We start from the raw sequence: 26546 nt of genomic DNA on the forward strand, positions 1-26546 counted from the left end.
GTAGCTGTCCTCTCTATAGTAGCTGTCCTCTCTATAGTAGCTGTCCTCTCTGTTGTAGCTGTCCTCTCTGTAGTAGCTGTCCTCTCTGTAGTAGCTGTCCTCTCTGTAGTAGCTGTCCTCTCTATAGTAGCTGTCCTCTCTGTAGTAGCTGTCCTCTCTGTAGTAGCTGTCCTCTCTATAGTAGCTGTCCTCTCTATAGTAGCTGTCCTCTCTGTAGTAGCTGTCCTCTCTATAGTAGCTGTCCTCTCTGTAGTAGCTGTCCTCTCTATAGTAGCTGTCCTCTCTGTAGTAGCTGTCCTCTCTATAGTAGCTGTCCTCTCTATAGTAGCTGTCCTCTCTGTAGTAGCTGTCCTCTCTGTAGTAGCTGTCCTCTCTATAGTAGCTGTCCTCTCTATAGTAGCTGTCCTCTCTATAGTAGCTGTCCTCTCTGTAGTAGCTGTCCTCTCTATAGTAGCTGTCCTCTCTGTAGTAGCTCACTGTGTCCTCTCTATAGTAGCTGTCCTCTCTATAGTAGCTGTCCTCTCTATAGTAGCTGTCCTCTCTATAGTAGCTGTCCTCTCTGTAGTAGCTGTCCTCTCTGTAGTAGCTGTCCTCTCTGTAGTAGCTGTCCTCTCTATAGTAGCTGTCCTCTCTATAGTAGCTGTCCTCTCTGTAGTAGCTGTCCTCTCTATAGTAGCTGTCCTCTCTATAGTAGCTGTCCTCTCTATAGTAGCTGTCCTCTCTATAGTAGCTGTCCTCTCTATAGTAGCTGTCCTCTCTATAGTAGCTGTCCTCTCTGTAGTAGCTGTCCTCTCTATAGTAGCTGTCCTCTCTGTAGTAGCTGTCCTCTCTGTAGTAGCTGTCCTCTCTATAGTAGCTGTCCTCTCTATAGTAGCTGTCCTCTCTGTAGTAGCTGTCCTCTCTATAGTAGCTGTCCTCTCTATAGTAGCTGTCCTCTCTATAGTAGCTGTCCTCTCTGTAGTAGCTGTCCTCTCTATAGTAGCTGTCCTCTCTGTAGTAGCTGTCCTCTCTATAGTAGCTGTCCTCTCTGTAGTAGCTCACTGTGTCCTCTCTATAGTAGCTGTCCTCTCTATAGTAGCTGTCCTCTCTGTAGTAGCTGTCCTCTCTGTAGTAGCTGTCCTCTCTATAGTAGCTGTCCTCTCTATAGTAGCTGTCCTCTCTATAGTAGCTGTCCTCTCTATAGTAGCTGTCCTCTCTATAGTAGCTGTCCTCTCTATAGTAGCTGTCCTCTCTGTAGTAGCTGTCCTCTCTATAGTAGCTGTCCTCTCTATAGTAGCTGTCCTCTCTATAGTAGCTGTGCTCTCTGTAGTAGCTGTCCTCTCTGTAGTAGCTGTCCTCTCTATAGTAGCTGTCCTCTCTGTAGTAGCTGTCCTCTCTATAGTAGCTGTCCTCTCTATAGTAGCTGTCCTCTCTATAGTAGCTGTCCTCTCTGTAGTAGCTGTCCTCTCTGTAGTAGCTGTCCTCTCTATAGTAGCTGTCCTCTCTATAGTAGCTGTCCTCTCTATAGTAGCTGTCCTCTCTGTAGTAGCTGTCCTCTCTGTAGTAGCTGTCCTCTCTATAGTAGCTGTCCTCTCTATAGTAGCTGTCCTCTCTGTAGTAGCTCACTGTGTCCTCTCTATAGTAGGTGTCCTCTCTGTAGTAGCTGTCCTCTCTATAGTAGCTGTCCTCTCTATAGTAGCTGTCCTCTCTATAGTAGCTGTCCTCTCTATAGTAGCTGTCCTCTCTGTAGTAGCTCACTGTGTCCTCTCTATAGTAGGTGTCCTCTCTGTAGTAGCTGTCCTCTCTATAGTAGCTGTCCTCTCTATAGTAGCTGTCCTCTCTATAGTAGCTGTCCTCTCTGTAGTAGCTGTCCTCTCTATAGTAGCTGTCCTCTCTGTAGTAGCTGTCCTCTCTATAGTAGCTGTCCTCTCTGTAGTAGCTCACTGTGTCCTCTCTATAGTAGCTGTCCTCTCTATAGTAGCTGTCCTCTCTATAGTAGCTGTCCTCTCTATAGTAGCTGTCCTCTCTGTAGTAGCTGTCCTCTCTATAGTAGCTGTCCTCTCTGTAGTAGCTGTCCTCTCTGTAGTAGCTGTCCTCTCTATAGTAGCTGTCCTCTCTATAGTAGCTGTCCTCTCTGTAGTAGCTGTCCTCTCTGTAGTAGCTGTCCTCTCTATAGTAGCTGTCCTCTCTATAGTAGCTGTCCTCTCTATAGTAGCTGTCCTCTCTGTAGTAGCTGTCCTCTCTATAGTAGCTGTCCTCTCTATAGTAGCTGTCCTCTCTATAGTAGCTGTCCTCTCTATAGTAGCTGTCCTCTCTGTAGTAGCTGTCCTCTCTGTAGTAGCTGTCCTCTCTGTAGTAGCTGTCCTCTCTGTAGTAGCTGTCCTCTCTATAGTAGCTGTCCTCTCTGTAGTAGCTGTCCTCTCTATAGTAGCTGTCCTCTCTGTAGTAGCTGTCCTCTCTATAGTAGCTGTCCTCTCTATAGTAGCTGTCCTCTCTGTAGTAGCTGTCCTCTATAGTAGCTGTCCTCTCTATAGTAGCTGTCCTCTCTATAGTAGCTGTCCTCTCTATAGTAGCTGTCCTCTCTATAGTAGCTGTCCTCTCTATAGTAGCTGTCCTCTCTGTAGTAGCTGTCCTCTCTATAGTAGCTGTCCTCTCTGTAGTAGCTGTCCTCTCTATAGTAGCTGTCCTCTCTGTAGTAGCTGTCCTCTCTATAGTAGCTGTCCTCTCTGTAGTAGCTGTCCTCTCTATAGTAGCTGTCCTCTCTATAGTAGCTGTCCTCTCTGTAGTAGCTGTCCTCTATAGTAGCTGTCCTCTCTATAGTAGCTGTCCTCTCTATAGTAGCTGTCCTCTCTATAGTAGCTGTCCTCTCTATAGTAGCTGTCCTCTCTATAGTAGCTGTCCTCTCTATAGTAGCTGTCCTCTCTGTAGTAGCTGTCCTCTCTATAGTAGCTGTCCTCTCTGTAGTAGCTGTCCTCTCTGTAGTAGCTGTCCTCTCTATAGTAGCTGTCCTCTCTATAGTAGCTGTCCTCTCTGTAGTAGCTGTCCTCTCTATAGTAGCTGTCCTCTCTGTAGTAGCTGTCCTCTCTGTAGTAGCTGTCCTCTCTATAGTAGCTGTCCTCTCTGTAGTAGCTGTCCTCTCTGTAGTTGCTGTCCTCTCTGTAGTAGCTGTCCTCTCTGTAGTAGCTGTCCTCTCTGTAGTAGCTGTCCTCTCTATAGTAGCTGTCCTCTCTGTAGTAGCTGTCCTCTCTATAGTAGCTGTCCTCTCTGTAGTAGCTGTCCTCTCTATAGTAGCTGTCCTCTCTGTAGTAGCTCACTGTGTCCTCTCTATAGTAGCTGTCCTCTCTATAGTAGCTGTCCTCTCTATAGTAGCTGTCCTCTCTATAGTAGCTGTCCTCTCTATAGTAGCTGTCCTCTCTATAGTAGCTGTCCTCTCTGTAGTTGCTCACTGTGTCAGCAGACATATCAAACACCCACAGTAAAGCTTTCGCTCCTTGCTGATCGCGTCATCCACGGTATCGCCATAGTTGGACTTGAAATGCTTTTCAAAATGTATGGATTTCTGAACTAATTTTAACTGGTGTGGGTCTTCCTGTTTTTAACTCCAACTTCTTATCAAAAGCTTACTTTTACTGTCATGAAATTTGTCTTATTGAATTATTATAACTCGGACCTCTGTGTAATTATATAGCGGGGGGCCTACCCATCACAGAGCTGCAAAGCATTGTCTCTCAAAACAACTGCAGAGTCAGCAGCATTCTGATAGGCTGACAGAGGGCTTCTTTGAACCCGTCACGTTCCAACACTAATTGAATCGGCGGATTTGAAGGGTTTATTTCCTCAGAAACTTTACGTTTAGATGTTGATTGTAAAAAAATGTATTAAATAAATCCAATTTCAATATTTCAGGTTCTCTCTGAGGGCCCTGACGGTTTCCCTCTGGTGAAGGATACTAAATCAGACTAGTATCCTAGGATGCATTTAGACTTTCACTTGAACAAAGGCGCCCACATATAAAGATAATAACATGAATATTAAAACAATGAATTAGTCTGCAATGAGTCCTCAGCACTACACAGTCTGCGCCCCGTAGCTGCCACTCACTGGTCAGCCGAGCTGTGAACCAGCCCTGTGTGTCCTGCGGCCTCAGTGTCCATGGCTCTGAACCAGGCCTTCACAGCTGGAGACTAACCCTCTGTTGTGTCAGGGGGACGCATCGACCACGGACACCACGAAGGCAAGGCCAAGCAGGCCCTGCACGAAGCCGTGGAGATGGACCGCGCTATTGGTCGAGCTGACCTGATGACCAGCACCTCGGACACCCTGACCGTCGTCACCGCTGACCACTCCCACCTGTTCGGCTTCGGTGGCTACACACAGAGAGGAAACTCCATATTTGGTTAGTGTGAAGGATGAACTGGGGAGGGAATGGGGGGAGGAAGATGATGAAGATCTGGGTTTGAAGCCAGGACCTTGGGCTGGGAGTTGACGTGGTGTTTGTGTGTGTGCAGGTCTGGCTGCTATGATCAGCGACGTGGACCAGAAGCCCTTCACAGCCATCCTGTACGGCAACGGGCCCGGCTACAAACTGGTCAACGGCGCTCGGGAGAACGTTTCCACCGTCGACTACCGTAAGTACTGATGTAGACCGTACCGTAAGTACTGATGTAGACCGTACCGTAAGTACTGGTGTAGACCGTACCGTAAGGACTGATGTAGACCGTACCGTAAGTACTGGTGTAGACCGTACCGTAAGGACTGATGTAGACCGTACCGTAAGTACTGGTGTAGACCGTACCGTAAGTACTGATGTAGACGCACCGTAAGTACTGGTGTAGTCCGTACCGTAAGTACTGGTGTAGACCGTACCGTAAGTACTGATGTAGACCGTACGTACTGGTGTAGACCGTACCGTAAGGACTGATGTAGACCGTACCGTAAGTACTGGTGTAGACCGTACCGTAAGGACTGATGTAGACCGTACCGTAAGTACTGGTGAAGACCGTACCGTAAGTACTGATGTAGACCGCACCGTAAGTACTGGTGTAGACCGTACCGTAAGTACTGATGTAGACGCACCGTAAGTACTGGTGTAGACCGTACCGTAAGTACTGATGTAGACCGTACCGTAAGTACTGGTGTAGACCGTACCGTAAGTACTGATGTAGACCGCACCGTAAGTACTGGTGTAGCCGTACCGTAAGTACTGATGTAGACCGCACCGTAAGTACTGGTGTAGACCGTACCGTAAGTACTGATGTAGACGCACCGTAAGTACTGGTGTAGACCGTACCGTAAGTACTGGTGTAGACCGTACCGTAAGTACTGATGTAGACCGCACCGTAAGTACTGATGTAGACCGTACCGTAAGGACTGATGTAGACCGTACCGTAAGTACTGGTGTAGACCGTACCGTAAGTACTGATGTAGACCGTACCGTAAGGACTGGTGTAGACTGTACCGTAAGTACTGGTGTAGACCGTACCGTAAGTACTGATGTAGACGCACCGTAAGTACTGGTGTAGACCGTACCGTAAGTACTGGTGTAGACCGTACCGTAAGTACTGGTGTAGACCGTACCGTAAGTACTGGTGTAGACCGTACCGTAAGGACTGATGTAGACCGTACCGTAAGTACTGATGTAGACCGTACCTTAAGTACTGATGTAGACGCACCGTAAGTACTGGTGTAGACCGTACCGTAAGTACTGATGTAGGCCGTACCGTAAGTACTGATGTAGACGCACCGTAAGTACTGGTGTAGACCGTACTGTAAGTACTGTTGTAGACCGTACCGTAAGTACTGATGTAGACCGTACCGTAAGGACTGATGTAGACCGTACCGTACGTACTGGTGTAGACCGTACCGTAAGGACTGATGTAGACCGTACCGTAAGTACTGATGTAGACCGTACCGTAAGTACTGGTGTAGACCGTACCGTAAGGACTGGTGTAGACCGTACTGTAAGTACTGTTGTAGACCGTACCGTAAGTACTGATGTAGACCGTACCGTAAGGACTGATGTAGACCGTACCGTACGTACTGGTGTAGACCGTACCGTAAGGACTGATGTAGACCGTACCGTAAGTACTGATGTAGACCGTACCGTAAGTACTGGTGTAGACCGTACCGTAAGTACTGATGTAGACCGTACCGTAAGGACTGATGTAGACGCACCGTAAGTACTGGTGTAGACCGTACCGTAAGGACTGATGTAGACCGTACCGTAAGTACTGTTGTAGAACGTACCGTAAGGACTGATGTAGACCGTACCGTAAGGACTGATGTAGACGCACCGTAAGTACTGATGTAGACCGTACCGTAAGGACTGATGTAGACCGTACCGTAAGTACTGGTGTAGACCGTACCGTAAGTACTGATGTAGACGCACCGTAAGTACTGGTGTAGACCGTACCGTAAGTACTGGTGTAGACCGTACCGTAAGGACTGATGTAGACCGTACCGTAAGTACTGGTGTAGACCGTACCGTAAGTACTGGTGTAGACCGTACCGTAAGTACTGGTGTAGACCGTACCGTAAGTACTGGTGTAGACCGTACCGTAAGTACTGGTGTAGACCGTACCGTAAGTACTGGTGTAGACCGTACCGTAAGTACTGATGTAGATCGTACCTTAAGTACTGGTGTAGACCGTACCGTAAGTACTGGTGTAGACCGTACCGTAAGGACTGATGTAGACCGTACCGTAAGTACTGGTGTAGACCGTACCGTAAGTACTGGTGTAGACCGTACCGTAAGTACTGATGTAGACCGTACCGTAAGTACTGGTGTTGACGTACTGTTAGTACTGATATAGACCGTACCGTAAGTACTGATGTAGACCGCACCGTAAGTACTGATGTAGACCGTACCGTTACTGGTGTTGACGTACTGTTAGTACTGATATAGACCTTACCGTAAGTACTGGTGTAGACCGTACCGTAAGTACTGATGTAGACCGTACCGTAAGTACTGGTGTAGACCGTAGCACAGTCGGGGCTACTTGTTGACGTTTCTTCTTTACAGTTGCCAAAGATTAAATGATCAGTCACAGTTCTCTCTCTTCCTCTGGGTCTCTCCCTCTTGGTTTCCTCTCTCTCTCTCTCTTTACTGTCCTGGTTTATTGGTTTTATTGCTTTCCTCTCACTCTTTCTATCTCTTCCCACCCTCCCCTCCTCCAATGCTCCCCCCTCTCTCTCCCCCCTCCCTTCATCTCTCTCTCCCTGCTCCGTCCCATCTCTATCTCCTTTTCCCCTCCCCCCTCCAACACCTCTTCCACCCCCTCCCCCTCCTCCCCTAACCCTGCCACACTCACCCTCTCTCTCCCACCCTCCCTCCCCCTCCTTCTGTCCTAACCCTGCCTCCCCCTCTCCTCCCTCCTCCCAGAGGATAACAGCTACCTGGCCCAGGCCGCCGTGCCCCTCTCCTCAGAGACCCACGGGGGGGAGGACGTGGCCGTGTTCGCCAAGGGCCCGATGGCTCACCTGCTGCACGGCGTTCACGAGCAGAACTACATCCCCCACGCCATGGCCTACGCCGCCTGCATCGGCCAGAACCGCGCCCACTGCCTGGCGTCGGCCGGGGCCACTCCGCGCCGCCCCGGCCTGGCCGGTCTGGTCGGCCTGGCGACGGTGATGCGGCTGTTGTGTTGACCGACTCACCCCTTTATGTATCACTCCGCCCCAGTCCCCTCTTAGCCCCGCCCACCTGTTGTGTTGACCGACTCACCCCTTTATGTATCACTCCGCCCCAGTCCCCTCTTAGCCCCGCCCACCTGTTGTGTTGACCGACTCACCCCTTTATGTATCACTCCGCCCCAGTCCCCTCTTAGCCCCGCCCACCTGTTGTGTTGACCGACTCACCCCTTTATGTATCACTCCGCCCCAGTCCCCTCTTAGCCCCGCCCACCTGTTGTGTTGACCGACTCACCCCTTTATGTATCACTCCACCCCAGGCGGCTCTTGGCCCCGCCCACCTGTTGTGTTTTTGTCTTTGTTGGATCTACTCTGCCTATGAACTGGATTTTTTTTTCATTTTGTATGATTAGTCTCATGTGGTTGTTGAATGCTGATGATGTTTTGCTGAATATCGACAGGTTAATTCACAAAGGAAGAGGGTTTTCACACTTTCCATTTCCCTTCAGATTTTGTTCCCTTGTTCAAGTCAACGGCATCTACCTCATCAGTGATCCTCGATCTCATGTCACTTCTTCTGCTTCAGGAAAACACAGCACGCGTTAACTGGGAACAAATTAGGTATTCTGGAACAACCTTGATGAGGCATTATTACCATTATTTCTTTTAAAACAAAACAAGATAAAGGACTTCTGACATCTGTCGACCAATAAAGAACATTTGGATGGTTTTCTTATAAAGTTTTGTAATTATCTGTGATTTAGATTGTTTCAACTGTGTGTTACAACAACTATGTCAGTAATGCGTTGTTAAATCAGAATACTAGGGCGGGACATCCCCGAGGGAAGTAAAGGATTGGATCATTCAGTGTTTGATTGGCGCTAGAGGACCTCCTATTGATTACTTTTAATAAAAAACATACCAGAGCCAGCCACTATGATTTAAATGTCAATCCCGCCCCTTTGGTCTTCGAAACACAATCAAAAGAAAGTTTCAATGTGAATGTGAGTCATTGTGAATGTACCGTAAGTACATTTTTTTTCCCGTACTTTAGAATCTTAAGATATGACAAAAGCGGATAAAACTGTGTGCAATGTTTTTTTTGTCTGAAGAATAAAAAAGAAAGAAACAAGAAAAGTCCAAGTGACACTTCAACTAAATAAGTCTGTTAGTGATCATCCAAAACCCTCTTCACCGAACCCTGACCCTCACGATGTGCCTGCTCTGTTGTTTTCCTCAGCCTCTGAGTTGGCTGAGGAGGTAGAGATGGAATGTGAGTAGGAAGCAGCTACAACCCGGCTCCAGCAAGCAGTTTATGTTGGCTGGCGCCAGGGAGCGGAAGTCACAGCTAAACGGCTGAGAAATTATAGTTTTTCTCGATTGTATCCACACAAAAAATGTATCAATGGGTGCTTAACTCTAAGCACAATTCCACTGTTTTCACAAATATAGAAATTCTAAATCACATTTTTGCAAAACTCTAAGCCCAAATCTCATAATTTAGCACACTTGGTTCACCTGGTCTTGGTTCAACTGGCCTGGTTCAACTGGTTCAACTGGCCTTCAAAATGCAACAACTAATTACCAATTAGTCTGACTCACTTCTCACCTGTTGAAACTCAACTGGCAAAACACTTCAATCATGTGTCAGAGCATAACAGAGGCCTCAGGTGAGCTCTGCTGTGTTGGAGATATGGTCCTCTGGCCTGATCGGGATCGGAGGGGGGATACAGACTGATTTACATGTACATCTGTTTCACCTCATCTATATTCTTATTCTATTTTTTTTGTTGACCTACGAAAAGCTTTTTATGCAGTCAGTTCAGCTGAACATTTTACTGTATTACAGTAACAAATAAACATTTGCTTTGTTACCTTTTTGTACTTGTGCACTGATTTCATCATTACAGATCCCCCGTATAAGAGAGTCTAAACATTTTCTTACTGTTTTCATTTTACTTATCAATGCAATTACTGTAGGAGTTTTGCCAAAATAGGTAACATTGGTGTATTCTCAGAACAATGTTGCAGTATTAACTATAGGTGTACAATATGACTCTGGGAAGCTGGGATTGTGAGTTTAGCCCATTGGAGCTCATTCGATAGAGAAATATGCATTGTATCCTATTCTGATACGATAGTGTCAATGCAATATTTATATGATATATTAGCAGTATTGTATTACAATATGGCAACAGTCTTTATACTAGATATACCACCTAATTGCAACATTAAAAAAGGAAGCTATTTCTTAACAATTTTACAGTATTTCCTCAATCGTTTAAACACGTTCTCTGAAACTATAGCTCAATTTCTCAAAACTCTAAACACAAACCTGAGAAGAGTTACAGTTTTTCTCGATTGTATACGCACAAAAAATGGAACTATGCACACAATTCTGAAAACTTGAAGCACATGTATCAACTACAAGGCTCCAGACTGCTAAACTCTAAGCCAATTCCACTGTTTTCACACTTACAGAAATTCTAAATCATATTGTTGCAAAACTCTTAATCGAATCTTGAATCTCATAATTCAGCACACTTGGTTCACCTGGAAACACTTGCCTTCAAAATGCAACAGCTAATTACCAATAAGTCTAACTCACTTCTCAAATGCTCAAACTCAACTATCAAAACACTTTAATAATGTGTCAGAGCATAACAGAGGCCTCAGATGAGCTCTGCTGTGTTGTAGATATGGTCCTCTGGCCTGATCAGCATTGGAGGTGGGACACAGACTGATTTACATGTACATCTGTTTCACCTTATTTATATTCTTATTTTAATTTTTTGCTGGCCAACGAAAAGCTTTTTATGCAATCAGTTCAGCTGAACATTTTACTGAATTACAGCAAAAAAAAAAAATGCTTTGTTATCTTTTTGTACTTGATGAACTGATTTCATCATTACATCCCCGAAATAGAGTCTAAACATTTTCTTACTATAGTATTTTTCATTTTACTTATCAGTGCAATTGCTTACAGTTTTTTCTCAATCGTTTAAACACGTTTTCGGAAACTATAGCTCAATTTCGCAAAACTCTCACCACAATCCTGAGAAGAGTTAATCATTTTGTCAAAACTACATAAATTCTTCTCAAAACAGATTTTTTTCCACAAAACATTAAACACAGCCATCAAATGAATATCTCTTAGAGAGCATTAATTAAACACTGGTGTGATACATTCAAAACATTTCCATCAAAATACTATTTACATATGTTTTGGCTTTATGATGCCATGTTTTAGTTAACTATAGTTTTGAAGAATGTAAAAGAAGTGAGCGAGATCTGCAAGGCACAGGGTCAACCAGCTGAGGTTTAAGTGGGCGAGAGTGAGGTCAGTGGGAAAAGTGACGTCTTGCACATAAGGATAAGCCAAGTTCTAGTCACTAAAAGAAAATATATTCATCTGAGAGAATTTATTCCTTTCTTCAGGACACCAAAAATGTAAAAGGAGTTAAACTCAAGGAATATTTCCCGGACATTTCAGCATTTTACGTTTCTGCCAGAATTTATGCTAACAACAGACTTGAATCTGGCATTACAGACCAGGAAATGTACAGACTGAGGAAACTGGTGCCGAAAGCAAGAAGGCAGATGAACAGCAATGACCGTAGAAACTTTGTGTCTTAACTAAATTAATGTTTTTATTACTTTTATTTAGTTTTAAATATCCCACCCATGCCTGACGTTTTTAGTGTGGGAATTCTTAGGTCCCTATCTTGCATCCAGCGCAATTGACTTCAACACCGACGCATGTGTCGTTGCTAGTTTGCAACTGCCGCGGAGCGTACTTTTCCCTCCTCTGCCACGAGTCGGTAAATTAGGGAATGATCTTGTGCCCCAAGGGGCGGTTAAGCAAAAGGAGGAGGCGTGTTCTGGCGCAAACGTTGCCTGGTGCTGCTACTTTGCAGTTTCAGAAAACACATATTTTCTTGACACAGACATCGTGTACAAGCCCATAACTTTTAGGATTGATGAGTATTTGATCGTGAGGAAACATTGTTTTACCGTGAGTGAGTGTTAAAAATAATGAATGAATGCGGGCGCGCGTGTGTGTATGTGTAAAATAATGAATGAATGCGTGCTCGCATGTGTGCATCCATCTGTTTAAACACACGCAGACTAAACACGTAACGCATAATACAGTCAATGGCAATGTATATTAACGTTGGGACACATGCATATTAGGAACACAAGTTGATAACGATAATGCATACAATACTGGTAAGAAACGATGTTTGTTATTGTATTGCGTATATCATTAAACAGAACCACGGTTACCGCATATCATGTGTGTTACGTTTTTTTGCCGAAAATATATTTTTGCCAAGTCATTTATCCGCCGGTATAATAGCAACATCTCCATTGAACCGCCCACAAAGCTACTTGAGTTTGGCGCGTCTCACTTGCGTTTCAGATTGTTAAAATAGGGCCCTTGATGTTAATGGAGCAAGGGAGACAAAAAGAGGGCACTAGTTTATGAGACTTTTAAAACAAAACAAATTGATGTCCTTTTCTTACACGTGACCCATAGTTGTGCTGAAAACGAGGGAGATTGGAGAAGGGAATGGGAAGGAGAGGTATTCCTGAGCCACAACACCAGTCTCAGTGGAGGATTGGGCTTCCTCTTCTCTAGGAGTTTCTCTCCAGTTTCCATGGAGGTCGAGCATGTCATTATGGGGAGGTTGCTTTTAATTAAGCTTGGTTTGAACAATTTAATGTGTTTTTTTATAAATATCTATGCTCCAACCAATGGTTCAGAGAGGAAGCTGTTTTTAGAAAAATAATAGATAATTTAAATAGTTGCAACTCGGAGGATTACTTATTCTTGGGTGGGGATTTTAATTGTTCAGGAAATGAGATGTTAGATTGCAACCATGCAGAGCCACATCCAGCCTCTCAACATGAACTGAGGCAGCTGGTCTATTCTCATGGCCTGGTGGACGTGTGGAGAAGGACGCATGCAGACTGCCGACAGTACATGGTCCCACCTCAGAGAGAGTAGGATCTCCTCAGCTAGACTTGATCGTTTTTATGTTTTTAAGCATTGGTTTAATATTTTTTTAAATGTGTAAAATTATGCCCACTGGTTTTAGTGATCATTCCTTGCTTGTATGTCAAATTGTAATTGGAGATTTGAGCCAAAAAGCGCACATTGGCATTTTAACACTGTTTTAACATTGGACGGAAGTTTAAGGATTTCTTTCTCTTTTTTTTTGGCAGACAAAGTGGGATTTTTGTATTCTTAGGCAGTGGTTGGACCATGGCAATACTCAAATTCAGCTTCTGTGTCAGCGGCACACACTCAATGTCTCACAGGACAACACTAGATCTATGAAGGACTCAGAGACTGTTATAGTGGAGCTGGAATAGATGAGTAATGAGCTTTAGCTAACCTGCAGGACACCAAAGTACAGGGTGCATTAGTCAGGATCCCGAGTTCTAAACATCTCTGAGATGGACGCTCCCTCTAGCTTCTTCTTCGGCCTGGAGAGGAAGAACAGACAGAGGCGGGTAATCCACACATTGCTCTCAGACAATAGATAAGAATGAGAGCAGTTGAGTTTTATTCCTCCCTCCACTCTTCGGAGCATGAGGAGAAGGTCACACTGGAGGGGTTCTGCAGTGGGCTACCTCAGGTCTCTATTGGCGCGTTTCCACTGCAGGGTGCGGAATGGATCGGATCGCGAAGGTGCGGATCGGGTCGTGTTTCCACCGCCAAAAGTGGGCGTGACCGGGACTTAGCCGTACCCGTTTTGGCCTAGTTTTCAGGACTCCTCCGTTGGGGTACTGAAAACGAGACGAGACGCCTAAAAGGGTCCCTGGAAATTCTAGCTACACACCCCCTCCGCTGATTGGTCGACAGAATCATCACTTCCGGGTGACGTGGGGATAAAAACAAACAAACAGTAGCCTCAAGGTATTATTCTTTACAATTAACATGTCGCGTAAAACGCTTGCTTGGGCGAACAAGGAGGTGGAGACGTTCGTCTGCAGTCTTGGGGAGGAAGACGTTGTTTACGATGTTTACGTAGCTGCCGCGGCGATCGACATCCGGCCTACCACAAAGGGTACTGTCGGCAGTGGAAACGCGACCTCGGAACTGAGCTGGGCTATACCGCCCCCTCCCTACCGCACCTTTGCGATCCGATCCGTTCCGCACCCTGCAGTGGAAACGCGGCATATGGAGACCAACTCACAGCTGGAGAGGCCTCTGCACATTGAGGAGCTTCTAGCCGCCTTGCAGAGCATGCAGGGGCAGAGGGCTCAAGGCATCGACGGTCTGACAGTGGAATTTTATAAAGTGTACGGGGAAATTTTATCTGCAGACTTGTTGGATGTTTTTAATGAGAGCCTGGCCTGCGGCTCCATGCCAATGTCCTGCCGTAGAGCAGTCATTACGCTTCTACCAAAAAAGGGGAATCTGCAGGATATAAAGAACTGGCGGCCTGTGTCTTTGCTTTGTGTAGATTACAAGCTTCTGTCAAAAGCCTTCGCCAACAGGCTGAGGGAAGCTATGGAGCTGTCCATCCATCGGGACCAGACGTACTGTGTGCCCGGCAGGTCCATGGTAGACAATGTCTACCATGTCTTGGATGTCTTGGAGGTCTATTGGCATTGATACTGGTTGATTTCCCTAGACCAGGAAAAGGCATTTGACCGCGTTGAACACACCTTCCTCTGGAAAGTTATGGAGAAATTTGGGTTCAGCGCTGGTTTCATAACCAAGATCAAAGTTTTGTACAGTGTGATTTAGTGTGCTTCTTTTAGAGTGTGTAGAGGCATCAGGCAGGGCTGCGCTCTGTCCGGGATGCTCTACGCACTCTCCCTAGAACCCCTCCTCAGCACAATACGCTCCAACCTACAAGCTCTTGTTTTACCTGTTTTTTTCAATTGCTTGAACACATTTTGCAAAACTTGGCTCATTGTGTCAAAACTCAACACACAAGCAAATGAGACACAACACTGAGAAATATACCATTCAAATTGAAACTCTTCTATCGAAACCTAACAATCCTTTGTCAAAATCTCACTCTGATGCCAACATTATACACACTTCTACCCCCTGAACACTCGGGACTGTGCAGTGGGTGTTGGGGCCGTCGGGACGTCTGACCCCTAAGGTGGGGGCTGTGTAGCGACTCCTATGGGGGTCGCGCTGGGGATTCTGGGGATCCGATATGCCGGTTGGGGAAAAGGGGTTTTATTGTGTTTTTGTGTTGGGGTTAACGGGTTTGGGGTGTGTGGTCGGTAGGGTGTAGTTGTGTGTTGTGGAGTGTTACTTGTGTGTAGTGTTGCCGGCAACCGTTACCGAGAATTGCATGTATGTTGGTTGGGTGTGCTGTGCGCTGTGCGTTGTGTGTCGTTGTGAAATAAAGGCAACTCTCGTAGGCGTGCGGTGTATGGGGCACGAGAGTTGCGTAACCGCCTAACCTGGGATCCCGTCTCGTCCTTCCCGTGCTGCTCGCCACAATATGAATACACTTTCAGATTCTACTTTATATGAAACACTGCAGTCTTCCATATTCACTATGTTTATTCAGTTCCATAGAAGGCACGTTTTCACAACAACCAAAAAATCCAAAGACCGTACATTGCAGTAAGGTCGATCCATCCATGGATTGACCTTACATTAATGTCTCTTCAGGCTGTTCCATTGCCTGCAGAAGAAGCATGCGGGCATGTGGTTGGCGGAGACATACACGCCATCTTCAAGCCGAAAAATGGCGAGTGTACGACCTCAAATAGTTTATGGTTGGTGTACCAGTTCGGGACCAAAACAGCCCGATGGAAACAAACATTATCCCAGACAACAACAAACCTGGGCTGCTCTGATCTGTGCTGTTCAGCTGCATCATGAAGTGCATCTAGAAATGTGATGATATGTTGGGTATTGTCATAATCTGTCGGTTTCCTTGTCTTGGTTTGGTGTGTTACCTGTTTTTACTTCGGTATCGGTCTTGTTTCTCCCCATGTCAGGTTTCCCTCCTGTGTGATTGCTGCTCCCTCCCCTAATGTGTTTCAGCTGTTACTCGTTGCGTGCCCTGTGTGTGTTTGTTATTTAAGCCCTCGTCTTTCCTTTGTTCCTTGTCGGATCATTTTAGTTCGTGATGAGTTCTGTCCTGTGTGTTACCTGTGTTCCCCGTGTTCCTTGCCTTTTTGAGTTAATAAATTATCCTTTTACCTGAACTGTCTGCGATTGGGTCCTACCTGCCTGCCTGCCACCGCTAACTGTGACAGAATGATCCGACCATCATTGGCCCCAGCGGACGCTCTTTTTGTTGGAGGCTGTGTTGGGGCGTACGTGCAGCGCTGTCGCTTCAAGGACGGTGCCTTACGGACTATCAGATTGGGGCTGGTGAGTTTGGAGTGCCATCCGGTTCACATTTCTCTCCAGCCCCTGAGCTGACTCCGGTCCCCGAGCCCTGTCCGGTTCCTGAACCCTACTCCTTCCCGAGGGTGCCCCTCTTCCAGAACTTCCAGACCTTCCAGAAGGGGCCCGCCCTCTACCTCGCCTTCCAGAGGGGTGCCGCCTTCTAAACCTTACAGAAGGGGCCCGCCCTCTACCTCGCCTTCCAGAGGGGTGCCGCCTTCTAAACCTTACAGAAGGGGCCCGCCCTCTACCTCGCCTTCCAGAGGGGTGCCGCCTTCTAAACCTTCCAGAAGGGGCCCGCCCTCTACCTCGCCTTCCAGAGGGGTGCCGCCTTCTAAACCTTACAGAAGGGGCCCGCCCTCTACCTCGCCTTCCAGAGGGGTGCCGCCTTCTAAACCTTCCAGAAGGGGTCCGCCCTCTATCTTGCCTTCCAGAGGGATGCCGCCTTCTAAACCTTCCAGAAGGGGCCCGCCCTCTACCTCGCCTTCCAGAGGGGTGCCGCCTTCTAAACCTTACAGAAGGGGCCCGCCCTCTACCTCGCCTTCCAGAGGGGTGCCGCCTTCTAAACCTTCCAGAAGGGGTCCGCCCTCTATCTTGCCTTCCAGAGGGATGCCGCCTTCTAAACCTTACAGAAGGGGCCCGCCCTCTACCTCGCCTTCCAGAGGGGTGCCGCCTTCTAAACCTTACAGAAGGGGCCCGCCCTCTACCTCGCCTTCCAGAGGGGTGCCGCCTTCTAAACCTTACAGAAGGGGCCCGCCCTCTACCTCGCCTTCCAGAGGGGTGCCGCCTTCTAAACCTTACAGAAGGGGCCCGCCCTCTACCTCGCCTTCCAGAGGGGTGCCGCCTTCTAAACCTTCCAGAAGGGGTCCGCCCTCTACCTCGCCTTCCAGAGGGGTGCCGCCTTCTAAACCTTCCAGAAGGGGCTCGCCCTCTACCTCGCCTTCCTCTAGAGGGGACCCGCCCTCTACCTCGTCTTCCAGAGGGGTGCCGCCTTCTAAACCTTACAGAAGGGGCCCGCCCTCTACCTCGCCTTCCAGAGGGGTGCCGCCTTCTAAACCTTACAGAAGGGGCCCGCCCTCTGCCTCGCCTTCCTCTAGAGGGGACCCGCCCTCTACCTCGTCTTCGCCGATGCCGGCAACCTGTGGGTCTTCGCCGTTGCAGGCCTCCTGACATTTTTTTTTGTTCCCTCCTCCTGGCTCCCCTCCACCCACCCTATTTGGATTTGACTTTCTTTTTTTTGCATGTCGTGGGTCGCCTGGTAGTCGATCCTTGAAGGGAGGGTACTGTCATGGTCTGTCTCCTTGTCTTGTTTTGGTGTGCTACCTGTTTTACTTTGGTATCGGTCTTGTTTCTCCCCATGTCAGGTTTCCCTCCTGTGTGATTACTGCTCCCTCTCTAATGTGTCTCAGCAGTTACACGTTGCGTGCCCTGTGTGCGTTCGGTATTTAAGCCCTTGTCTTTCCTTTGTTCCTTGTCGGATCATTTTAGATTGTGGTGAGTTCTGTCCTGTGTGTTACCGGTGTTCCCTGTGTTCCCTGTGTTCCCGGTGTTCCCTGTGTTACCCGCGTCACCCGTGTTCCTTGCCCTTTTGAGTTAATAAATTATCCTTTTACCTGAACTGTCTGCAAATGGGTCCTACCTGCCTGCCACCCACTAACCGTGACAGGTATTGTAGGGACCTATTTTTGCATGATGGGGCAGTTACCCTCAAAGGCTTATGGAGGCACACAATGACATATTTCCCCCGCGCCGCCCCGGGATGTGCACAATTGCCCTTTGGCCTTTTTGTAGCTGGCTGATAGGTGTTCAGTTTTGTGAGGAAGTGCTTTCAGGTGTGTATTTAAGTATTTTCAATTAACCAATGTGATTTGTATTTTGAGTAGATGTGTTTTCCCAATGGTACAATGAGATTTCATTTTTTAATTAAGTGTCTTATGTATGAAATAGTGTGCAGGAGCAAGTGTGTTGCAGCAAGGAGCAAGTGTGTTGCACAATTGCAACTAAAGTGCAAAGCAGCACTTTTGTTTAAGGTATGGTTAAATGTGTTTAAGGTATAGTAACAAAAACTTCAAGTTGTGCTACTTTGGTCGAAGCATATATCTTGCAATGGTCTTCTCTACGGTACCACCAACAAAGTCCTCAAGAAACTTCAATATGTCCAGAACTCAGCTGCGTGCCTCCTCACTGGTACCCGCTCCGGAGAACACATCACACCTGTCCTCGTGAACTCCATTGGCTTCCAATTAAACACCGAATCAACTTCAAAACCTTACTCATCACCTACAAGGCCCTCAACAGCCTAGCCCCCCCCTACCTTGCCGACCTCCATCACCACGCCCCCTCCCAATTCCTCAGGTCCATCTCTGCCAACCTGCTACAAGTTCCACGGACTGAGCGACGGACTTGGGGTGATCGGACCTTCTCAGTTGCTGCCCCCACCCTTTGGAATTCACTCCCCTCCCACATCAAAGTCTCTCCAACCCTCTCTTCTTTCAAATCTGCCCTCAAAACATACCTTTTTACACTAGCATTCCCCACCTAACTCCCACCTTATTCTTCAGGTTTAACCTCTGTTTTTCTTTTATTCCTAGTCTGTCTTACATAGTTTTGGTAGGGCAATATGTAAAGCGTCTTAGAGTACCATATTAAGTGCTAGATAAATTTCATTTATTATTATTATCTATAGTGTTCAAGCAATTGGCAAAAACTGTAATGAGAACATTGTTTTATCTGCATACGCTGATGATGTCATTGTTTTTACTAGGAACCAAAGAGATTTGGACACTTTAACTTTAAGTATCATTAGTGACTTTACAGCTACAATGGAGGCGAGCGTTAACTGGAGAAAGAGTGCGGCCCTCGATGTCGGTGAATGGCGTGGCGGTCTCCCAGTTTTTTCCCAAAATTTGACCTGGAGGAGGGATGGTTTAAAGTACCTTGGTGTCTTTCTTTCTTGAAACAATAGTCCAGAAGAACTGGGAGAACGTCACAGAAAAAGTTGAAGGTAAACTTAAAAAATGGAAATGGCTACTGCTGCAAACGTCCTGTAGAGGGAGAGCTTTGGTTTGAAATATTCTAGTAGCCTCCCAACTGCGGCACGGTCTTGCATGTGTTGACCCTCCCTCAGGCTTACTAGCCCAAATTCAAAGGAAGATGGTGGATTTTTTCTAGGATGGGTTGCACTGGGTGCCACAGGGAGTGCTGTTTCTATCTAGAGCGGAGGGGGGACAGGGCCTCATCCACCTGGCCAGTAGAGCGGAGGGGGGACAGGGCCTCATCCACCTGGCCAGTAGAGAGGAGGGGGGACAGGGCCTCATCCACCTGGCCAGTAGAGCGGAGGGGGGACAGGGCCTCATCCACCTGGCCAGTAGAGAGGAGGGGGGACAGGGCCTCATCCACCTGGCCAGTAGAGCGGAGGGGGGACAGGGCCTCATCCACCTGGCCAGTAGAGCGGAGGGGGGACAGGGCCTCATCCACCTGGCCAGTAGAGCGGAGGGGGGACAGGGCCTCATCCACCTGGCCAGTAGAGCGGAGGGGGGACAGGGCCTCATCCACCTGGCCAGTAGAGCGGAGGGGGGACAGGGCCTCATCCACCTGGCCAGTAGAGAGGAGGGGGGACAGGGCCTCATCCACCTGGCCAGTAGAACAGTCTAGAGAGGAGGGGGGACAGGGCCTCATCCACCTGGCCAGTAGAACAGTCTAGAGAGGAGGGGGGACAGGGCCTCATCCACCTGGCCAGTAGAGCGGAGGGGGGACAGGTCCTCATCCACCTGGCCAGTAGAGAGGAGGGGGGACAGGGCCTCATCCACCTGGCCAGTAGAGCCAGAGGCGATTCTAGGTAGTGTGGGGGCCCTAGGCAGATGATTGTTGACGGGGGGGGGGGGGGGGGGGGGGGGGTTTGGAGCGATTTTATTTTATTTTTTTGGCTCTAGGGGGCCCCCTAGTAGTGGCCCGGGGCCCCAAACAATTGCGGGGCCCCAGGCAGTTGCCTGGTATGCCTAATGGGATGCGGCGCCTCTGAGTAGAGCGGATGGGGGACAGGGCTTCATCCACCTGGCCAGTAGAGCGGATGGGGGACAGGGCCTCATCCACCTGCTCTGTTTTTAACTGATCCGGAGTTCTTAAAATTAAGTGGGTTACCTCCGTTTTATCAGGGTGTTTTTAAGTCATGGGCCCTTTTTAGTCATAAAACGTCTCAAGAAGCTAACTCTCTGTACTGGTTGTTAAAGGAGCCACTGATCCACGGGGCCAGGCTGGACATCAACAGCAGTACCACCCCCGGCCTGACAGGGGCACTGTGCAGTTCAGGGACCGTTTGCCTACAGCAGCTGTTTGATGTAGTGGGGCCAGCGCTGGACAATGCTCGGGCCCTGGGCACTCTGCTGGGCGTTAGATCGCACCAAGTGGCTGGGAGACTCCTGGAGCTCTGGAGACAGAGGCTGACCACCAAGAAAAAAGCCTTCTGATGGACTACAACCTAGGGAGAGCCACACCAGACCCCGCTGGCTCCTGATGTCCACCTGAGCCCCGTGGTAAGAGAGCTGACAGGCCCCCTGCTCACTCCCTGTTGCCCAAATAGGCTCTCAGTAAACAGGGATGATAAAGAAACTGTCTATGCAAACTGCGTGAAGAGCGTCAACCGAGCTGGTCTGAGCGATCGCCCCCCCACTGTGTGGACCAACAGGTTAGGGGGCGCAATGGGCCCAGCCCACAGTGGAAGTTGTTTTATAAACCTCCCCTCAAGAAGTGGACTGCCGACCACCAATGGAGATTTTTACATGGTGCCATCGCCTCCAATTCCTTTATTTCTGTTATTAATTCATCTGTTTTGAGCATGTGTCCTTTTTGTAATCTCTGAGACAGTTATTCACGTTTTTCCTGAGTGGGAGCTCACACAGTTTTACACTCTTTTAGCATTGGTTTTTAATTGGTTTGGTGTCAATTTCTCTGAGAATGTTTTTATCATGGGGGCTGGGTACAAAAAAGAAGGAAAGGACAAGTGGCAATTATTAAATTATCTCTCGGGGGAAGCAAAAATGGCAATCTACATTAGTAGAAAAAAACATGTGGAAAACAAAGGACAGGATTCACGCACAGTCTGGCTCTGCAACATCAGGGCCAGGCTGTGGCTGGAGTACACATTTTATAAAAATATTGGAGATTTGGACACTTTTAAAAATCGCTGGTGCTATAAAAACATTGTCTGTTCTAGTGTGGAATTGCTGTTTGTACACATTTTTAAAAGATAATTTACTTTTAACAGAAGAGACACACACAAATTGCACTTTATTAATGTTCATGTAATTTAACTAATATGTAAATAAAGTTGTTTTGTAAAATCTCAAATCTCTCGCTCTCCCTCTCTCTCTCTCTCTTATTTCAAACCTCTCTCTCTTTCTGAACCAGTCCCTTCCTCTCTCTGAACCTCTATCTCTCCATCCTTCTCTTTATCCCTCTCTCTCTCTCTCTCTCTCTCTCTCTCTCTCTCTCTCTCTCTCTCTCTCTCTCTCTCTCTCTCTCTCTCTCTCTCTCTCTCTCTCTCTCTCTCTCTCTCTCTCTCTCTCTCTCTCTCTCTGAACCAGTCCCTTCCTCTCCCTGAACCTCTATCTCTCCATCCTTCTCTTTATCCCTCTCTCTCTCTCTCTCTCTCTCTCCCTCTCCCTCTCCCTCTCTCTCTCTCTCTCTCTCTCTCTCTCTCTCTCTCTTATTTCAAACCTCTCTCTCTTTCTGAACCAGTCCCTTCCTCTCTCTGAACCTCTCTCTCTCCATCCTTCTCTTTATCTCTCTCTCTCTCTCTCTCTCTCTCTCTCTCTCTCTCTCTCTCTCTCTCTCTCTCTCTCTCTCTCTCTCTCTCTCTCTCTCTCTGAACCAGTCCCTTCCTCTCTCTGAACCTCTATCTCTCCATCCTTCTCTTTATCCCTCTCTCTCTCTCTCTCTCTCTCTCTCTCTCTCTCTCTCTCTCTCTCTCTCTCTCTCTCTCTCTCTCTCTCTCTCTCTCTCTCTCTCTCTCTCTCTCTCTCTCTCTCTCTCTCTCTCTCTGAACCAGTCCCTTCCTCTCTCTGAACCTCTATCTCTCCATCCTTCTCTTTATCCCTCTCTCTCTTGCTTTCTGATCCTCTCGCTGTCACTCTCATTCTGAACGTTTCGTCCTCTAGCTCTCTGCCTGTTTCTCTCTCTCTATGGCTTCGTCCTCTAGCTCTCTGCCTGTTTCTCTCTCTCTATGGCTTCGTCCTCTAGCTCTCTCTGCCTGTTTCTCTCTCTCTATGGCTTCGTCCTCTAGCTCTCTGCCTGTTTCTCTCTCTCTATGGCTTCGTCCTCTAGCTCTCTCTGCCTGTTTCTCTCTCTCTATGGCTTCGTCCTCTAGCTCTCTGCCTGTTTCTCTCTCTCTATGGCTTCGTCCTCTAGCTCTCTCTGCCTGTTTCTCTCTCTCTATGGCTTCGTCCTCTAGCTCTCTGCCTGTTTCTCTCTCTCTATGGCTTCGTCCTCTAGCTCTCTGCCTGTTTCTCTCTCTCTATGGCTTCGTCCTCTAGCTCTCTGCCTGTTTCTCTCTCTCTCTGGCTTCGTCCTCTAGCTCTCTCTGCCTGTTTCTCTCTCTCTATGGCTTCCTCTCTGAACACATCTTTTTCTCCATCCCTCTTCTCTCTCTGCTTTGACTTGGCTTCCACAGAGAGCCATATATGTTCATCTCATACATCGTGTTTTTGAAAGCAGATGAAAAGCAGAGTACATAATCGAGTTATAGAACGCATGGACTAGAACTCAGGCCCTGTGAGATCTCTAGTCTTTTGGGAGAGATATTTGGTAAGGAAGTTTCTCCCAACAACATGTTGTCAACGCCCTTCCTCCCTGTTCATTTATGTTGATCCTCCTCATCCTCCTCTGCCTCAAGTATTCACTCTTCAGCCATACGGAGATTCAAGAGGAAGGTTTTCCGTTTGGATGGAATTTCCCAGCAGTCCGCCTTCCTGATTTTCGGTGGCAGACTATTCCTGTTGAAACACCACCCAACAGTATCACTGTATCACTAACCCATTTCACAACAACATCTGCAGCAACTGGTTCATTCTTTATCTTCACAGTGTGTCAGTAGTCAGTCCATGTCCGTTCAAGCAGAGACAGTAAGTGTGCTCTATTTAGTGGTTGTACCTTTAAATCGGGTTTCACGTCGACAGAGCTTGTTTGTGGCTGACGCTTGGAGAGATAAACCCCCTCCCCCCCCCGGCGCGCCTCCCTCTACTCTTCCCAGCTCCATCGGCTGCAGGATCAGCGCCGCGACCAAAGCCAACCCTCAGCCCCCCCGCCCCTGCCCTGGAGCCCAGCGCTGAAGACACCCCCACAACGGGGCAGTCAGAAGCACAATGCATGCCCAGCCAATCAACACACGCCACTCCTTATTTTCAAGCGCACAATTAAACCAGTTTTTGGACCTCAGGCTTTAGACTGTGATTCTACACGGCACTGAACGCAAGCTCTGTTGTAAAACATTCTTGGGGGTCGTTTTGTTGTAGGTTAATTTAAACGCGGTGATCAAAGCGTGTATTCATTAGAGTTATATAATTGATGGGGTGTGTTGGTTCATGTTCCTCATCTCCCCCCTCCCTCTGTGTGGTAAAGACTCGAGTGTGTTGCACCAAAGGGATCTCAGAACCCCTCCAGTGCCTTTCAGTTGTGTTCCTGTCTCACGTCCTGGGGTTGACCATCGTAAACGAGGCTTCCTGACGCTCACCTTGTCCGCTGGGCCTTCGGTTTCACATATGAATGACAATGAGTGGGGAGGAGTCTGACCGACCCAAATCAATCAGCAGACAAACTGATGGTTTCAGCCGTTCTCAGTGTCCAGCGGGCCGCTGCAAAGAACACACACACACACACACACACACACACACACACACACACACACACACACACACACACACACACACACACACACACACACACACACACACACACACACACACACACACACACACACACACACACAGCTGCATCATGAAGTACCCTCATGTCATTAATGTAAGAAGACTGATGTCTCATCTGGTCCTAATTTGCTTTTAATGATCTTATTAAGCCAGTGTTCAATCCCCATGACAACCACACCTGGAGGGGGGAGGGGGAGAAATGAGGAGAGGGGGAGAGAGTGGAGGGGGGAGAGGGGAGGGGGAGAAAGGAGGAGATAGTGGAGGGGGGAGAGGGGAGGGGGAGGAAGGTGGAGAGGGGGAGAGAGTGGAGGGAGGAGAGGGGAGAGGGAGAGAGGAGGAGAGGGGGAGAGAGTGGAGGGGGGAGAGAGGGGCAAGGGATGGGGAGGGGAGGGGAGAGAGATGAGAAGATCAAGGGAATGAGGAGGACAGGAAGAGACAGGGAGGGACCCAGACCTTCTGACCTTGGTGTTCCACAGGAACCTTATCGACCAATCAGAATCAAGTATTCAACAATCGTACTGTACCATCATCCAATCATCCTTTTTAAATGCAATAATTATTCATAACGTCAGATCATAACACTTTAAATAAGAATGATAAGTCAAAGTTAGGTCAAACTAATAGTGCATATATTTCAGCTTTCTTTAGACCGTTTCCGTTCAATATTTTTTAAATACTCTGGGGGGGGGGGGCAGCGGGGTGGCCAACCTCTGACCTGGCCCCCCTGGCCCCCCTGACCCTGAGGCTGTCCATCAGGAGGCTTCCTCGTTAAAGCTGCTTAATGCACCGCCAATCAAAAGCCCAATACCCTGTGTGTGTGTGTGTGTGTGTGTGTGTGTGTGTGTGTGTGTGTGTGTGTGTGTGTGTTTATGCGTCCCCTGGAGGGGGGGGGTAAACATGTGTCTTCATGTGCTTATTCAACATGGCGGTGTGGACGTGTGTTGGGAGCGAGGTGGGGACAGAGAGGCCTTTGATGAGGCGCCTTAATGAGGGACGGGTTTACTCCAGTGTGTGAGTCCTCTCTGCGCTCTGGTAAACCAGTGCGTGACTGGGAGGCGGTGCGCTTAATGGTCCTGCTCTGTGCTGACGGTAAACAGCTGTTTGTATTTAACCCCTGACCCGCCCTCCACCAACTCTTTCATTATTCCTCTTCTTCTGCTGTGATTGTCAGGACTTTGGTTTAAGTTAGTCCTGACAATCAGGCCTTCGCCTGCTCCCCCTTATCCCCTTCCTCCATCTGTTCTCTCCTTCGCTCTTTCTTCGTCTCTAACTCTCGCGCCCTCTCTGTGTCCTTTCTGTCTAACCCTGCCTTTGTGTGCATGTATGTGTGTGTGCCTGTGTGTGTGACTGCCTGTGTGTTTGCATGTGTGTGTGTGTGTGTGTGTCTGTGTGTGCATGTGTGAGCTTGCTGTGCGTCTCTGTGCGTCTCTGTGTGTTTGTCTGTGTGTGCATTTTTAAATTAGAGTTTGAGGGAAGAGAGAGACAGAGACTGAGAGAGAAAGCAACGGAGAATGAGAGAGAGATAACAAGGCAGAGAGAGAGAGAAACAGGGAGAGAGCAAGAGAGTAAGAGCAAGAGAATGAGAGAGAGAGTGAGAGAAAGAGATGGAGAGAATAAGTGGGAAGACTGACCTTCACGGTGGGCCTGACCTGATCAGATATCATCATCCAAATTCCAGGGATGAAAGCAAGGGTTTATTTGCCAACAGTGTTTCCGAGAAAGAACCTCATTTTTGTGTGCCTGCTGTCTGATGTGTTTACATCTGTAAGAACATATGTTTGTACTAGACACATTGTAGCCCAACTCAGGTCTCATTGTTTACACTGGGGTTTGTGTTCGTCCCGACCCAATCAAAGCCAACAGCAACAAACTCTCCTGGACAAATAAGCACATTTCCAACCAGTGTGGGAGACTGCAGGCTACCCAAATTTGGGAGACATTAATTTAAACTTTATTTAACCTCCCCACCGTCTCGCAGCACAGCATCGTCCTCAGAAACAAGAGGCAGGGTATCCTTGGAAACGTCCACTAGCCAATCGCATTGGTTTCCGTGTTCGATCCGAATGAGATAAAGGTTGCCGCACCCTTGTTAACTATGCAAGGTCACACTGTAGTGTGTGTGTTTGAGCTGCACTGTAGTTTGCGTGTGCGTGCGTGCGTGCGTGCGTGCGTGCGTGCGTGCGTGTGTGCGTGTGTGTGTGCAGCACTGTAGTGGAGGTGACGGTCCCTCTCCGCTGTCAGTCATTTACCAGAGGCCGGAAGGACGGTTCTACCTAACGTGTCATTCCGCTATATCATGCCTTATAAGACTTAAAACTGGACATCGTTTGTTCATTGCTATTAGAATACAAGACCAAAATAAGTTGATGAGTAAGTCTTACCTGCACCCTGGGGAATGTAGCGTGGTAGTGCTCTGCCCAAATGTGGTCACAAAACAAACCTTGAACGCATTACTGTGGGTCTGTGGCCATTTCAACGTGACATCACGGATGAACAGGATGGGGAGGTATAAAACAGTAAAGTCTGACCCCTGGTGGATTTAAATCACACTACTGAACTTTGTTTCTAATGAAATATTGTTCACGATGATGGTTGTAACTTGTGGTGAAAGTGTTGATGTAGTTAAGTCAAACGAAACG

General features: G+C 47.9%; 1 protein-coding gene and 1 long non-coding RNA gene across 2 annotated transcripts in view; one reads left to right on the forward strand and one right to left on the reverse strand.

Annotated features, from left to right (window-relative positions):
- Positions 1–7641, forward strand: part of alpl (alkaline phosphatase, biomineralization associated) — a 34026-nt gene extending 26385 nt beyond the window's left edge. The window contains exons 10-12 of the mRNA XM_056606311.1: positions 4184–4375; positions 4488–4607; positions 7361–7641. Of these exons, the coding sequence (XP_056462286.1) occupies positions 4184–4375; positions 4488–4607; positions 7361–7626 (578 nt within the window). The 3' untranslated portion in view covers positions 7627–7641. The remainder of the gene's footprint in view (positions 1–4183; positions 4376–4487; positions 4608–7360) is intronic.
- Positions 7642–22348: 14707 nt separating this feature from the next.
- On the reverse strand, positions 22349–26375 carry LOC130402597 (uncharacterized). The gene is made up of 3 exons (XR_008903944.1): positions 26289–26375; positions 23715–23835; positions 22349–22977 (listed from the first exon to the last, which is right to left on the reverse strand). It is a non-coding gene; the product is annotated as an uncharacterized LOC130402597 (long non-coding RNA).
- Between the last annotated feature and the right edge of the window lie 171 nt (positions 26376–26546).

This window comes from Gadus chalcogrammus, chromosome 13, assembly GCF_026213295.1.
Source record: "Gadus chalcogrammus isolate NIFS_2021 chromosome 13, NIFS_Gcha_1.0, whole genome shotgun sequence".
Lineage (NCBI taxonomy): Eukaryota > Metazoa > Chordata > Actinopteri > Gadiformes > Gadidae > Gadus > Gadus chalcogrammus.